General features: G+C 53.4%; 1 protein-coding gene across 3 annotated transcripts in view; it reads right to left on the bottom strand.

Moving 5' to 3' along the window:
- The window catches only part of SH3RF3 (SH3 domain containing ring finger 3), a 211,122-nt gene continuing 199,779 nt past the window's right edge, over positions 4,908-16,250 (bottom strand). For 2 of the 3 annotated variants that reach the window (XM_021087103.1, XM_021087104.1), the window contains 2 exons: positions 15,774-16,108; positions 4,908-12,508 (listed from right to left, as the gene is read on the bottom strand). In XM_021087103.1, the coding sequence (XP_020942762.1) occupies positions 12,340-12,508; positions 15,774-16,108 (504 nt within the window). In that variant the 3' untranslated portion in view covers positions 4,908-12,339. The remainder of the gene's footprint in view (positions 12,509-15,773; positions 16,109-16,250) is intronic. The other variant, XM_021087102.1, reaches the window with a different exon arrangement.

The following is a 16,250-nucleotide window of genomic DNA, read 5'->3' on the forward strand; positions in this document are numbered from 1 at the left end:
AGAACTGGGCCATTATGTATGATTTAGGCTTATAGGAAACCCCCCTTTGGGGATTAACCCATAATAGAAGACAGAGGTCCCTCCACAGCAGTGGGGGGTCAGCAAACAGGAAATTCTGAAAGCACCTCCCAGGACCTCACATCACCTCACTGGATTACAGTGAAGGCTGTTCCTCTGTGCTGATTAGAAATTATGTTTAAATAGATTCAGTGAATTCACAGCTCACAGGATGCTATTCTTATCTGTTCCTGAATGTCAAGAGTTTTATTTTCTTTTAAAAACATGTTTAAGTTTTCCTGTTAAAAAAGACCAAACCTGCTATGTGAGTGTGACACTGAGTGGCAAATGCCAGGCGGCAGGAGCACTTCATCCTGACAGCTCTGCAGGGCCCCGCTTTAGTCTTATTTCCCAAAGATTCTACATCCACATTTCTCTCACAGAGGACAGATGTTTTGTTGTTCCTGATTAGCAGATACAAACAGAGCTGTTCTCCACCAGGAAAAAAGGGGGCTACTATTCCTTTTAAAGGCGTAACAGACAACAGGAAAATGCCCACCTGTCTTGCTATTCCTTTCATGGTTCTTGGTCACACAGGGGCACACAGCTGGGTGTGAGGTGGTACACTGATTTTCAAGTGCCTGTCTTAAGAAGCATTCATTTACATGCAAATTTCCATTTTTACTTCTCATTCAACAACAAAAAGGAATGAAAATATTTCCGTGGTGACAGACTTTTCCTAGTGGAAATTACTGTTGGCTATAACTAAAATTCTCTCCTTTCCAGATCCGGCGTTTACAATCCCACCAGCAGGTGGCACTGAGGCACCACCGCATCTCACGAGCCTGAGCCTCCAGTGGTGCTGTTCCTGTAGCTGCCAGATGGTGAGGAGCCCAATGGTTTGGGCCAATTTCTGCAGAGGTGTAAGGCTTACCCAGCATCAAGGGGGCTGATCCCAGTTTAAGAGAAGTGATGATTCAGTAAATTGTTGCAGATGATCCAGAAAATACCTGAGAGATTTTAAGAGGGTTACCAAACACGGCTGAACATGTCCAGAGATGGCTGACATAAGAAAACTTCCTGGTCTCCTTTAGAAATCTATCATTTGGGCAAAAACACCTTAGGTAGTGCCCAGTGTTCTTTTTTTTTTTTTTGTCTTTTTAGAGCCATACCCATGGCATATGGAGGTTCCCAGGCTAAAGGCTGAATCAGAGCTGTAGCTGCTGGCCTACACCACAGCCGCAGCAACACAGGATCTAAGCCACGTCTGCAACCTGCAGCACAGCTCACAGCAACGCCGGATCCTTAACCCACTGAGCGAGGTCAGGAATTGAACCTGCAACCTCATGGTTCCCAATTGGATTTGTTTCCATTGCACCATGACGGGAACTCCGTGCCTGGCATTCTTAAGCATAAGCAGTGACACACCATCAACATGAGCTCCAGCTGGATAAACTGCTGATGCCAAGAGTTTGCTCTGAGGTGTCAGGACATCAGGATGGGGCCCCCTACCCTCTGCCCATTTTGGCTCCTCTCCTCCCCAGCTCCCACTTCCCACACAGTGTTTTTAAAGCCCCCAGCTGTCCCGAGTTTAAAACTTGCTATTCCTTAACTGTGACAGTTACTATGTCATGTGTGAGGCAATGCCTGCCGCAGAGGTTGTTACTATTTCATTTATCCTCAGGATACTCCAAAAGGTTATTGCTTTTCTCTCTCTTTGAAAGATGATGAAAACACAGAATGAAAAGACAACCTGCAGACTGGGAGAAAATATGTGCAAATGATGCAGCAACCACCAGGAGCTTATTTTCCAAAACATACAAACAGCTCACACAACTCAACAACAAAAAACCAAACCACCCAGTTGAAAAATGGGCAGAAGACCTGAATAGACATTTCACCAAAGAAGACATGCAGAAGGCCAGTAGGCACATGAAAAAATGCTCAACATCGCTATTAGAGAAATGCAAATCAAAACTACAATGAGGTACCACCTTATTTAATGATGGCCATTCTGACTGGTGTAAGGTGGTCATCATTAAAAAGTCTACAAATAGCAAATGCTGGAGAGGATGTGGAGAAAAGGGAACCCTCCTGCACTGCTGGTGGGAATGTAAATTGGTACAAACACCATGGAAAACAGTAAGGAGGTACCTCAGAAAACTGAATATAGAACTATCATATGACCCATCAATCCCACTCCTGGGCATATACCTGGATGAAGCTTTCATTCAAAAAATACCTGCACCCCAATGTTCATGGCAGTGCTATTCACAATAGCCAAGACATGGAAACCACTTAAATGTCCATCAACAGATGAATGGATTAAGAAGATGTGGCACATATACACAATGGAATACTACTCAGCCACAAAAACAAATGGAATAATACCATTTGCAGCAACATGGTTGGACCTAGAGACTCTTATACTAAGTGAAATAAGTCAGAAAGAGAAAGACAAATATATGATATCACTTATATGTGGAATCTAAAATATGACACAACTGAACTTATCTATAAAACAAAAACAGACTCATAGACTTGTGGTTCCCAAGGGAGAGGGGAGTGGGATGGATGGATATTTTGGGATAAGTAGATGCAAACTATCATATTTAGAATGGATAAGCGGAAGTTCCTGTTGTGTCTCAGCAGAAATTATTCTGATTAGTGTCCATGTGGAGAAGGTTCCATCCCCTGGCCTTTCTCAGTGGGCTAAGGATCTGGTGTTGCTGCGAGCTGTGGTGTAGGTCACAGATTCAACTCAGGACCTGAGTTGTTGTGGCTGTGGTGTAGGCCAGCAGCTGTAGCTATGATTCAACCCTAGCCTGGGCACTTCCATGTGTTGCACCTGTGGCCCTAAAAAAGAAAAAAAAGGCACAGAATGGATAAAGAATGAGGTCCTGCTGTACAGCACAGGGAGTGATCTATATCCAATATCTGTGATAAACCAAAATGGAAAAGAATGTGAAAAAATGTATATAAACCTGTAACTTGAGTCACTTCTCTGCAGAGCAGAAAGTGAACAACATCCTAAATCAATTACACCTCAATTGCAAATAAAGAATTTGGAGTTGCTATTGTGGCTCAGCCGGAAGGAATCTAACTAGTATCCATGAGGATGCAGGTACGATTCCTGACCTTGCTCAGTGGGTTAAGGATCTGGTGTTGCCATGAGCTGTGGTGTAGGTTGCAGACACAGCTCGGATCCTGAGTTGCTATGGCCTGTGGTATAGGCTGACAGCTGTAGCTCCAAAAGGATCCCTAGCCTGGGAACCTCAATATGCCGCACGCAGGTATGGCCCTAAAGAGACAAAAAGAAAAAGGAAGAAACAAGAGAAAAACCAAAGCAGCACTTGAGAAAAAGTGGAAAAAGCCCCAGAGAGGAAATAAAGTTCCCAGCTGTACAGAGCAGGGCCAATTATCCAACTGTGTGGAAATGTCTCCTAAATGCTGATTTCTGGCTCAGCTGCTTTGGGGAATTCTGTAGGGCAGATCCTCAGGACAAGGGCTCCAGCAGCCCCTAGGTCCTTACCCAAAAGGCCTCAAGCAGCAAACCTCCAGAGGGAGGTGTTCATTTCTTTGCCCACACTTACAGGGTATTTTAGCTTAATGCTACTTAGATGGGAGGCAGGTGCCCAGAGAAGGACCACTGTGTATAATTTAAGCTTACAGGCAATGTCCCTCTAGTGTTTACTTTGAAATAGAATACAGAGTTTCTCCCTTTTTCTTCTTTTGTCTGCACCCACAGCAAGTAGAAGCTCTTGGGCTGGGATCAAACCTGAGCCACAGCAGTGACAATGCCGGATCCTTAACCTGCTGAGCCACCACGGAACTCCCAGAGGTTCTTCCCTGTTCCAAGAGGAACTAAGAAAGAGCAAAGAGCTCTCATGAAGAAGAATGCAAACCATGAGACAACACCACCCCTGAAGACGCTGAATGAAAAAAGTCAACCTACAATTCAATACCAGAGAAAATATCTTTCAAATGCACAGGCAAGGAGTTCCCGTCGTGGCTCAGTGGTTAACGAATCGGACTAGGAACCACAAGGTTGTGGGTTCAATCCCTGGCCTCGCTCAGTGGGTTAAGGATCTGGTGTTGCCATGAGCTGTGGTGTAGGTCGAAGATGTGCCTCGGATCTGGCATTGCTGTGGCTGTGGTGTAGGCCGATGGCTACAGCTCCAATTCGACCCCTAGCCTGGGAACCTTCATATGCCTCGGGAGCGGCCCTAGAAAAGGCAAAAAGACAAAAAAAAAAAAAAAAAAAAAAAAAAAAAGGCAAAATAAAGACACTGAGACAAACAAGAGCTGAAACTCCCATCACTGGTACACCTTAATTACATGAAATGTTAAAGGACGTTCTTCAGGCAGAAGGAAAACAACACCTAAAGGAAATTCAAATCTACACAAATAACTGGAAACAGTGAATATGCGAGTAATGTAAAAAACTGTCCCCCTCCTCAGTCCTCTGTGATTGGTGGCTGTCACTGACTGAAGGTTCCTCCTCCCAGGAACCACTCTTTGGTGGTGCTCAGGCTCCAATGTCCTATGTCTTGTCTGGTTTTCTATTTATGGAGGTGGAAGGGGAGCTCCATCTCCTGTTTCTCCATCGTGCCCATGAGCAGAAGTCAGAACTGGCTTTCGGTCCCTCAGCAACGTCTGTTCCATCTATGATCCAAGGAGAAATGACCATTCACAGGACACCAGACTAGAAGGCAGTGCAGTGGAGATGGTAAAAAAAAACACAAGTGCAGACTTCCTGTCATGGCTCAGTGGTTAACAAATCCGACTAGGAACCATGAGGTTGCAGGTTTCATCCCTGGCCTCACTCAGTGGGTTAAGGATCTGGTATTGCCTTGAGCTGTGGTGTAGGTCACAGATGCAGCTCGGATCCTGTGTGGCTATGGCTGTGGTGTAAGCCAGTGGCTGCAGCTCCAATTGGACCCTAGCCTGGGAACCTCCATATGCTGCTGGAGTGGCCCAAGAAATGGAAAAAAAGACAAAAACAAAACAAAAACACAGGAGCAAGAGGGAAAAGACTGACTCCCACGCACGGTGACCTTGGACAGGCACCCATGGTGCCGGGACATCTCAGAGCCCCGCCTCCTCCCTCCTCTACCCTGCAGTCTCGTGGGAGATGGCTCTGCTCACATCCACGCCCGAGCTTCCAGAAGGAGGGGAAGGAGGAGGGGCAGCCTGGCTGCAGGGCTGCGTGGAAAAGGGGGGGAGGGCGCTGTTGGCAGTGGGATACTGAGGAGGGGAGAAGCCTCACAGGCGACACCCTACTCTCAGGTAACAGAGAAGCAGCCTTTCACCAGGATGCAGCCATTAGCCCTCCACTGAAGCCAGTTCACCAGCAGTACCAGGGAAGCTGCATCTCAGATGCTGCCCCTGCCCCTGACCATGTCGCAGGCCTAGCACCAAGTGAGAGGAGATGCAAAAGGGGCAGAGCTGAGCCAGGCAACCTGGGGATGCAGCCTCTGGAGGGTGGGCCAGGCTGGGACTGAATGTGGTTCTGGACCGTTTAACCCAGGTTTGTGATCTCAATTCCGATCCCATCTCTAAAATGTCCTGACAGCACCCCAAGCAGTTTATTAGGACAAGAGGCCAGAAGCTGAACAGAATCCAGAGCTTGCATTTGTCAGATTGCAGGGCAGTGGTGCAAACACACAGGGCCGCCAGCTCTGACCAGGCCTTCACGAGGGCTGGGGGTCTCTGGGCCTCCACCTCTGTTTCAAGACTAATCCTGCTTTCCTCCAGTTTCTATACTAGGTTTCCAGACTGGAGGGTATCTGAACTAAGGATTCTAAGGTATTGAAAATAGAAAGCTTAAAGCAGTTTTTACAATTTTATGGTTGATGCAACCTGGCTGCTTGTGTTAAGATTCCAAAGCCTGGAGCGTGACATCAACTACCACCAAGGAGAAGCCCGCCTCCTTTGCCAGCCTGGGGGGGGTCCCTTCCACTAGTGATCTCCCCGGATGCTGGGGCAGAAAACACTTCCCTGGGCCCCACAGCCACATGTGTCCTAGGACGAGCCCACCAGGCTGGAGTGCAGCCCCCTCACCCCAGCAGTTCTGCATCTAACCCAGTCAAGCTATGCTGGTCAAGCACAATAAACTGCTAGATTCTGTACATAAGGCTCTTGAGGTGGCACAAACCTTCCCTGGAGGGAACCGACCTTAATTCTGCCATCTGTTAGCCTGTCCCACCAGGTTTTGGGTAATTGAAAAGTGTGGTATTTATGCCTTGATACCCTGATCTGAATTACAGAAGGCTCTACTGGGCAAAGCCCTGTGGCATGCCACTAGAGACCTCCCTTCTGACTGACGGTGATGTGACTTGGCCCTGCAGAAGATCCTGAAGCCTTTGATTAAAATCTAAGTCCTTTGATGGGTTCATTGAAAATATATAAATTAGCAATGTGCCAGGCGAGCAGCTGAGAAGCCATTCCCCAGGGTGATTTACGTCTATTAGGGCTCAGATGCATATTTAAGAAGCACATTAAAGGGCTGAGTTCAGGGGAAGGTACTGCATGTGCCATGATTTAATAATTCAGAGGGGCTGTGGGGCTGCAGGGCCTGGCCCTTCCTCACGTGTAAGTCACCTCAGCACCGCAGTGGCAGGACAGGAGGAAAGAGACGTCTGCGACCTTGAAGGGCTGCAGTCAAACAGGAATCTGGCCCGGAGGGTGGGCAGTGTCCACGTCAGAAACCCAGGGTCCGGACCACTCGGAATGACAGGAAAGTGAGGGAGGAAACCCCAAGAGCACACATGTCCAACCACAAGCCCCGCGACCTGGTTCTGCTCCTGCTCTCCCTCGGTCCACACACGCAGGCGGGCCTGGAGCGTGGCAGCCAGGGATTCAGATTTGGATTCATTCTCCCTCCTCCAGGGACTCTGCGCCCCCTTCCCCTCCCCCCTCAGAGGCTACACACCGCACAGCCCGGCCTTCTTCCCTAATGTCCAGTGGGGCCCCTCTGCACAGTGTGGAGCTGGTCAAAACAGGTCATGTGACTTTTAAATCAAAAATCCCGTTTTAACTAAGATACAGATATGGGTAAGAAGTAATCAGCATGTACAAGTACATCCAGAGATGCCCAGGCCCACCCCAGTCAGAACCTCACCATCGATATTAGCATTTCTTCTGCAACACCCAGCACACGAGGTACACGTGTGTTACACACGTACTGCCTCGTTACACATATACTGACTCCTTGGAGGCCAGCTTTCTGATGATACACGCGGCTCCTCACCTGCTCTTCCCACAGTCCACGTGGAGGTCTCACAAAGTCGAGTCCCTGCACCCAGGCGCAGCAGCATGGGCCCTGTGCACCGATGTGCCCTGCGTGCACGGGCCCCATGCACGGACACGCCAGGCGTGCTCATGTTCACGTGTCACTGCGGGGCGCAGGTGCACCTGGGCCACCTGCTGGCGGCACCTGCATCGTGACTTTGTGGGTGGAGCAGCCCCACCTGAGGGCCTTAGGCCGGTCTGCCAAAGCGGAAGGCCCCTCGGAGTCTTTGGGTTTTGTTTCTCTGATCACCAGGCAGGCCAAGCATCTTTTGATACTGAGGCCTTTTATATATATATATATATATATTTTTTTTTTCTGGGAACTGTCTGTTCATTACTCTTCAGACCAAAAACTGAAACAACAGTCTTGAAAATCAGGGCAAGCTTTTCTTGTTCAGAGAAAGAGCTTTTTTTTGCTCAGAGAAGGTGCAGTTTTGTTTGTCAGAAAGCTGAGGGCCCAAGGAGGGAGTCTTCCTAAAGGACAAGGGGGTCCCTGAGAAGGAACCTGCATCCTCAGATTGAGCCCCAGGGCTGCAAGGTGGGCAGGGGACAGAGTTGGTCCCTCCCGCCTGCCTGTGCCCAGCCCCATGACACTTTCCTGCAGAAACCCAGAATGCTTCAGTCCCTGTGGCTGTGGCCCATGTTGAGCTCTCACCACTGCCATAGGCGCCCCCTCCTCACAGGGCTGGCATCTCCTGCCCCATCCCAGTTGAGTCGCCCCTCTGTGCCCATCCTCGGCCTGGCTACAGGGCCCACCTCCTCTGCAGGAGGCCTCCTGGGTCCATGTGGAGCTTCTTCACAGCAGTTCCTTCTGCTCCTGAGCAGCTTCCATCCTAGGGGGGACATGGCTGGACACTGCCCGTCAGGAGCCCCCTCACCCTTGGCCTGAATGGCCTGCATCATATCTTTGTTAGAACAGACCCACTCAGGCCCTCCTGAGATGGAGGTGAAAAGCCTGCAGGGATCCAGAAGTCCCTGGGATCACTCAGGATGTGACCTGAGGCAGAGGGTACCAGCCTGTGGCTTCCCCATCTTCAGAGCCCACTGGGCACCAAGTCCTTCCCTGAAGTCCCTGTGAAGCTCTGGGCTCGCCCAGGTGACTAGGAAGTTCCCATCACAGGGTTACCACCTGGCACCCTCAGCCCCTCTTAGGTTTGGGGGCTGTGGTTCTCCATCTGCAGGACACTTGGCCCTGGCCTCTCCTGGCTGCCCTGGTACCTCTGCCCTGCCTCATGTGCAAGTTCCTTGCTGGCCTCCCCCAACCTGCTTTCTTACTCATAAGTACTTTTCTAAACAGCAGGCTCTCCTGTCCCTTCCAGAAGGAGCCCTGTGACTGGAGGTCTGGCTGCAGGTTTCCCAGGAGGCTCAGGACTATGGCGGGGGGTACTCCTGGAATGGGTTCTTCTCTGCAGTGGGGCTTCTGGCAGGAGGAGTAGGGCAGGATGAGGCTGGAGGGAGGCAGGACGTCTCTCCTGTCCTCCACTGAACAGCTGATATGGTGTTGCTGATCTGTCCTTGTGATTAAGGGCTGGATATGGAGTGTATCCCCTGCAAAAGGAACCCAAAGTTCCCTGGGACAGACTGCCCCCTTGTCAGTGTCAGGGCAGAGAAGTTCCATGGACCTGAGGCCTTGATGGGAGCCTGTTTCCTGTGGACAATGGGAGTGTCCCACAGGTGAGTGTCCAGCTGCCCAGACCAGCACACTGCCTGCTCTGCAGGGCTTAAACCAGTAAAGGCAAACCAGCCTGGACTTGGATATGGTTCCAGGCCCCGGGGAAGGGGGTGGCCGTGTCCATCCCTGTGGCCAGGGTTGTCCTGCGGCCTACTTCCCAGATGGCCTGCCAGGCATGTTTTGCTGCAGGTGGTATTGGCACTGCCCCCGCCTCTCACACCTGACACAGTTCCCAGGGAGGGCCAGCTCAGCACCCAGCTTCGGGAGTTGGTATTAGTGACCCACTGGCCAGATGTGGAGAGGTGGGTGAAGGCTTCCTCATTGCAGTGCAGGCCCTGTCCACACCCGCAGTCTGCACTGTGGTCTTCAGTCTTACACAAGGTCACTCCATTTGTATAGAAGAGGGAGACCGCTCTTGAGCTTCCCTTCAGCACAAGCGATATGATGCTCAAAGCTATGGGCCTGAGTCCTGGTCAGGAAGCCGGGGGTTGGGTAGCTGCTTCAGGAGACACCCCGACTGGTCTCAGTCTTGAGCAGCCCTCTGCCAGCCCTCACTCTGTCTTGCCAGCAGGGGCCAGGGATCCTCCACCCCATGTCTCCACGCCCCAGGCACCTGAGGCCAGACCACAAGGTGGGGGTGTGAGCGTGCTGGTCTGGGGATCGATTCTAGACACTCCTGGCCGACAGGACTTGTGTTCCCACTGGCATGAAGGCTGACTCCAAGGAAAGAAGGGGTGTGGTCTCTACCCTTCCAGGCGAGCACAACCCTGCAGGGACCTAGAGGCCACCCACACCCGGCCAGCCTGGCTCAATTCTTCCTGCCCAGCAGTGCAAGCCTGGCCTGTGCTGGGTACGGCTGACTGGCATCCTCAGTCCCCTCAGAAGCCTGCCACCCTGACGCAGACCATGTCCCCCATAGGAAGCTCTTGGAAGTGGCAGGGCTATGAGCCATGGGCTGGTAAGGGGATGCTGGTTCTGGTCCTGCCCAGCTCAGCCACACCTTACTGCTCCCCCATCCAGACATTGGACCTGTCCATGTTCAGTTTTATTTAAAGATTTGGAAACAGAGGCATCGTGGCTTGTCATCACTGTCCATTCCTCCAAGACCACACACCACACACTGACACTTGTGTACAACAGAAACGAGGGGTGCGTGTGTGTGAACTGTGCAAAGTACAGAGAATTCCCCACTGTGAGGCTGCTGGGAAATGCTTGCCTTCCATCCCCCACCCCAGTGCCTGTGGCCCTTTGGTGGCCCAATGTCCCATCACTCTGTGTCCTCTGATGTCACATCTGTCCTGCTCCTCAGAGCATGTCACCTGGGCCCCTAGCACCATATCACAACCAAGGTGCGTGAGGTCTGGCTTGGGGAACCTGCGGGTTTCAGACAAAGGGTTGGTTCATCTTGGTGGTCAGATGGAGAGGGTCCTTCAGGCAAGATGGCCGGACAGTGGGGTCTGATGCTGGCCCTGTGCTGCCTGTGGCTAAGTGGCCAGGAGGGCTGATGGTCTGAGGGTTAGAAAACTGCCCAAAGCACAGAAGTGATCACCTGTGTTCCTGCTCCCCAGAGCCCAGCCTGCAAGGAGGTCCTGATGCTGGTGTCACGCCCCACCAAGCCTGTCCCTGACTTTGCTCGGACGGGCCAGGCCACCATGCTAAGACACCTGCTGGGGCCTGGGGCCCAGCTGCTGCCTCTGCCAGGCACCAGCCTCAGCATCACGTGCAAGGAGCCAGGAGAGGAACCGGCCGGTTCGTCTGTCCTGTTGCTTGGTAACTGCCTTCATTTAGACATTCCTATCATCTGGGGATTGAATTAGCTGTTTCACTGGAGTCTCACTCAGCGTGCCAATCCATCCACATCTTTGGTGATGACCCAGTTTTAGGCATGCACATGATTCCTGTGCATGGGAGGCAACTCATTTGGCAACCAGTGACCAGTGGGCACCTTCCGGCTGCCATAAACTCAGCACTCAGGGCTCCCTGTGTTTAACCCAGATTTTTAATTTGACTCAGAGCAAATTGCTCAACTCTATTAAATCTGTTCTCCTCTGGAGAGCGGAAGAGAGCTTTTCTCTAGGGGCTACTGCCAGCCTGGGATCCACCTGGCCGTAGCAAGTCACATCCCAACACAGGAACTCTGAACATAAGCATTCCTGTTAGGGCATCAGAGGCCACGAGTGGGTTTCGGGATTTCATTGCAGGGAGATCCCATGTTTCTAAGGCTAATGACCTCAGCCTGGTTTAAACCTGAGTGGTTTTGTAATGAGAGAGAGGCTTTAGGGCCCGGGACTCCAAGCTGAGAAGAACGTTTCATAAGGTGTCTCACGGTGCCTCCAGTCTGTGCCTGCAGGAAGCTGGACTCACAGGGGCGCCGTGTGGACCCCATCCCGAGATCAGACCTGCCTCCTCCCCTACCAGCTCCAAGTCTACAGGATGCCCCAAAGCCCTCCTCCTTGTGTCTCTGGACTTGCGACCAAGGCTTGTGCTGCTCAATGGCAGAGCAGTTAAAGAAAAATGGCCAGACCTTGCAAAGGCAGTAAAACCCACACATCTCTGTAGTGGGGGCTCCTAGCTCTGGTCACTCTGCAGCAACAGAAGGGGAGTTATGCCTCCAGGCCTGTGGCCAACCTTCCTGTTCCTATTGCTGCCTCACAACAGGCACTTACAGGGACCTCTGGTCACATTGTCACTGCTTAGATGTGGCTGGAGCTCTGGGACAGGTTTAAAGAGAACTAGTTTTTCCAAACTCCCTCCAACACCCAGTGCCCCTCTGGCCCCACGAGCACCAAGGCAGTGAGGACCTGGCTCCCCAGGGTCACATGGCGCCTGTGGAAGTTTTGCCTGTTTGGTGCCTCCCCAGATATTTTTTCTTTCAAGCTCAACCAAGTCCTGACAAGTTTTACAAAAAGGCAGCACCAGGTGTAAGAAAAATAGGCAGTGTATGACCTGTTAGCAGTTTATAAAGTCTAACAGCTTTGCAGTAAAAAGACATAAGAAAGATGGGACCACGCTGGCAAAGCAAGAAGCACTGCTCATACCTCGTCCCACAGGAGCCACAAGGTGGCCTCCCTGGGACAGGGCTGGTGACACCCATGCTGAGGGTCCAGGTGGAGGTGACTGAGGTATAGACAGAGGCGGAGAGCAGTCTGGGCCCACCTGAAGATGGGAGCCTCCCTAAGGACACTCTCCAAGCACGGGTGGTGGGCTTGTGCCCCCAGGCCCCCTGTGCAGATGGCCAGTGAGTGTCTCAGAAGCTAACCACCTGGCAGGGTCTGCTCCTTCAGAGCCACTTCATGGGGATACAGGGGTTCCCATCAGGGGCCCTGATCTCCTGGCCCCGCCTGCCGTGTACAGGGCACCCCGCCTCAGCCCTGGGCCTAGAAACTCTCCACGAAGCTGCCAGGGAAGAGCCCCGTGCGGCCGTTCCTCTGCAGGGTCCCCTTATACCAGCCGTCCTCACGCTTCTTGTGCACGAAGACCACGTCCCCTTCCTTCAGCTCGATCTCTGCCTCGCTCTGGGGTGGGTACGAGACCACCACGCGGTACCTGGGGAAGCAGACACGCAGGGGCTGAGCCTGATAAGGCGCCCCTGAGGCCTCTATGGTGTCCCCCTGTCCCTGCTTCCAGACCAATGTGATATAAAAGCCTCTGGAGACACGGGTCTGCCTGTGGGTGCCCCTGCCCGCCAGGCAGGAACAGAACCCTGGCTGCGCGGCTGCCCCCACAGCTCCCAGATCTGAGATCAAGGGCACCAGGCAGGCCTGCTCCCCACCCCTGTTCTGGAAGCCCGGGGGAGGGGGCACTGTGCCGTCCGGCCTTCCTCTAAACCACCACAGAAAGCAGACCGGGCTGTCCTGTGTCCCTCCACGCACCCCTGACCCATCCCCACCCTCCATCCAGGGACCTTGCCTGGCATGAGTCCCACTGTCCCCCGGCCCTGCACCCACGACCTTGTGGGGAGCGGAGGGCACCACAGCTGTGGGTGGATGGGTGGCCCGCAGGCCGTAGCTGTTATTGTGGCTGCAGACCTGTGGGGAGGCGCTGCAGCCACGGCAGGCAGAGGCGGCTGGGGTCAGGGGTTGGTCCCACGTTCCTTGGCAGCTTCCTCACCGCCCTCCTCCATGGGGACAAGAAGGAGCAAGTTGGGAAAAGGCTCTGTGATCTTGTCCTGCCTCCCCCAATGCACCTGCACTTCCATGTCACAGCTGCTGTCCCCAGGCCCCCACACTAGCCACCTGCTCAGGAAATGGCCCAGCCTCCGGCCTGTTGGCAGTAGCCAAGGCAGAGGGGACCGTCCAAGACCGAGCTGCTGGGGGACCTGGAGGAACAGAGGGGACAGGGCCAGGGTCGCCGCCACCACTGAGACCGTGGGCTTGGTGGCATCTGTGGCTCCCCTGCCAGCTTGGGTCCTCCCAAGGTAACCCATCCCCAGGAAGCCATGGGTCATCCTGCTCCAGGGCTAATTCTGGCCATTGCGCCCTTCCGTAGACAGTGGCAGAACAGGAGTGGCCATGGGCTGGGTCGGGAGAGCCGTTCCCACCACCTCAGTCCTCACCTCCCTGCTCAGTGGCTGTGACTACCCCAGACTGCCCAACCCGCTCCCCGCAGCCCCCGCTCTCAGGACCTCATCCTCTCCCGGGTCCCACAAACCCACGGTGGCGTTCACGGGGCAGAAGTGCAGACTGTGGCCCCCCTGCCCTCCTGTGGGGCTGTCCGATCCCTCTCCTGCCCGCAGTGCCTGGCCTGCCCCGTGGTCCTGCCTGCTGGTGGGGCAGGGGAGGGGAGAATCCTGATGTCCCCAGGCCATGCCTCCCTGTCAGCCACAGCCACACCAATGGCCCCTGAAGGAAGTCTTCTGAGGCTGGCAACTTGCCATCCCTAGGATTTCCCAGGGGTTCTGTCTGTGGAGCCTGTGACCTGGTATTTTTCTGGACTTAGTAAAACCAGGACATTATGAAGCTGAAGATCCTAGGTCAGCAATTCTGAAGTGATGCCCATAGACTGGGGACCCTGGACTCCTTGATGAGACTCCAGGCTGCACATGGGCCGTCTGAGACCACGTGCTGAATGCAAAGGCTGAAGCAGGCACATGTGGGTGGACTGTCCAGTCAGGGCAGAGAAGCCACAGGCAGAGGGTGGCTGGGTTGGTGCAGAGGCTTGGGGTTGCACAGACAGAGAAGCCCCTGGCCCAGCCCTGGGGGATCTCAGGGGCAGAGGAGGGGGTCCTGAGTTTGACTTGGCCAGAGTGCAGGCCCCTGGTGCCAAGGGAGCTGGCCAAGTGCCTGGCTGGGGCCGGCTTCACTACTGTCCCTGGGCACCAGACATGGGCTTTCAGGGGGTGGCAAAGCAAGGAAGATGGCAGCTTTCACCCTCCTCCCAGCCCAGTGTCTCAGCCACAGCTGCCTGCTGGCCACTGCTGATAAGGCCAGTCAGCACCACCTGGACTGTGGCTCCCAAACCCCAGTGCCAGGCTGTGTGACTGCCAGGGCAGCGCTGGCCCCTGTGGCTTCCTGCCACCACCTCCTCCTCTCCAGGCACCTGCGGCCTTTCCTCGATTCCCCAAGGAAAAAAAGCAGTGAGATCACTTCTCATGCTCTGAACACAAGTTTTAGCTTTTGCCTCAACTGCCAGATGTGAAACAAACAAGTAACTTTAAAAATGTAATTTTCCAGAAAAAAAAAATAATTTGGTGCTTCTGAGCAATCCTGTGATTTAATGAGCCCGGACGCATGGCGTGGGCTGAATATCTGAGAGACGGGCGTGAAGCTCTCTGTCCAGGTGCTTCCAGGACAATGAAAGGAAATGACGCTCCACAGACTGAAAGGGCTGAGCGAACAGTGAAGGTGGCAGCCCCTGTGTCACCATCATGGAGTTATGTGGTAGACATGGTATGTGTGTGTCTCTGTGGTAGACATGGTGTGTGTGTGTGTGTGTGTCTGTGTGTCCATGTGATGTACATGCTGTGTACAGTGTGTGGTATATCTGTGTGGTGTACCTGATGTGAGTGTGCTGTACCTGGTGTGTGTGTGTCTGTGTGTGGTGTACATGCTGAGTGTGTGTGATGTGTCTCAGGTCATACATCCTGGGACTCAGGGAAGGGCTGGCATTGGTCACTGTGGCTGAGCAGGGGAGGGATTCTGACAGAAAGGCCAGAATTGTGTTCTCTAGAGATGCTCCCATTTTACCATTTAAGCAGCTTTCCAAGAAGAAGCCCCCAAAAGGAAGGGCCTCCTCCCACTGGCCATCTTCCCTCATTTGAAGCTAAGGACCCATAACTCAAAAGGGCTGACCCATCAAGCAGAGCACCAGCCTCTGGCCCCTTCCACCTGAGTCCTCGGTGGACTCAGCCTCCTCCTGTGGAAAATCCCAAGCTAAGCCCTATGAAATTGCTGGCTCTGGTAAAAAAAAAAAAAAAAAAAAAAAAAAAAACAAAAAACAGATGGGTCCTGGCAACTTCACATGGCTTCACCCTGAAGGCAGTTGGGGGTGAGGTGTCCGTGGGCTAGCCTCACAGAGCTGCCCAGGGTGGGGCCCACTTGGGCCCACAGGGAATCAGGCTCGAAGGGGGCTGGGGACACAGGCCCCCACCCCACTGCTCACTCTGAGGGCTCGGGATGCATTGATTCTCCCAATTTCCTGATGGACCCCTTGTAAATCCACACTTGGGACCCACATGGACTTGTGGCACGAGCTTTATCCAAGTCGACAGTGAGGGACAGAAAACCAACCCCCACCGTCCCCGTTCCCTAAAGTGGCTCCAGACCTCAGAGACCACCCGCACAGGCCTGGAGGACACAAGCCCACTGCTTACCTCTCTCTGGGCAGTGCCTTGGGCTCAGGGCGGATGGCGGCCATGGAGAGAGGCGCTTGCCGGGAAGGGGACGAGAAGTTCAGATCCAAGGAGCCCGCCTTCCTGTGCAGCGGCTCCACACCCAAGGCCCCCTGCATCTCGCCCTCTAAGGGGCAGGACCCAGCCCTGCTGTGGGTGGACAGCGAGGAAGACACTTCGGGCCCCACTGCGCCCTGGAGCATGGCATCCACCGCTGCCTGGGGGTCATGGGTGGGAGAGGTGGGTGGCGGGGAGCGGGGCTTCTTCTTGGCAGACGCCCCGGCCAGCAGCTTCAGGAGCCCAGTCTTCTTGTCTTTCTAGAGACACAAGACGGAGGTTAAACGGGTTAATGCTTCTCAATGACCTTGTCAGCGAGGGGAAGTCAAGTCCTCTTAGGAGGCTTTAAACATGACCTGATACAGCCATCTGGAGGAGGAAAATGGAACAAAGAGAGAACTT

The sequence above is a fragment of the Sus scrofa genome, chromosome 3 (genome assembly GCF_000003025.6).
Source record: "Sus scrofa isolate TJ Tabasco breed Duroc chromosome 3, Sscrofa11.1, whole genome shotgun sequence".
Taxonomy (NCBI): domain Eukaryota; kingdom Metazoa; phylum Chordata; class Mammalia; order Artiodactyla; family Suidae; genus Sus; species Sus scrofa.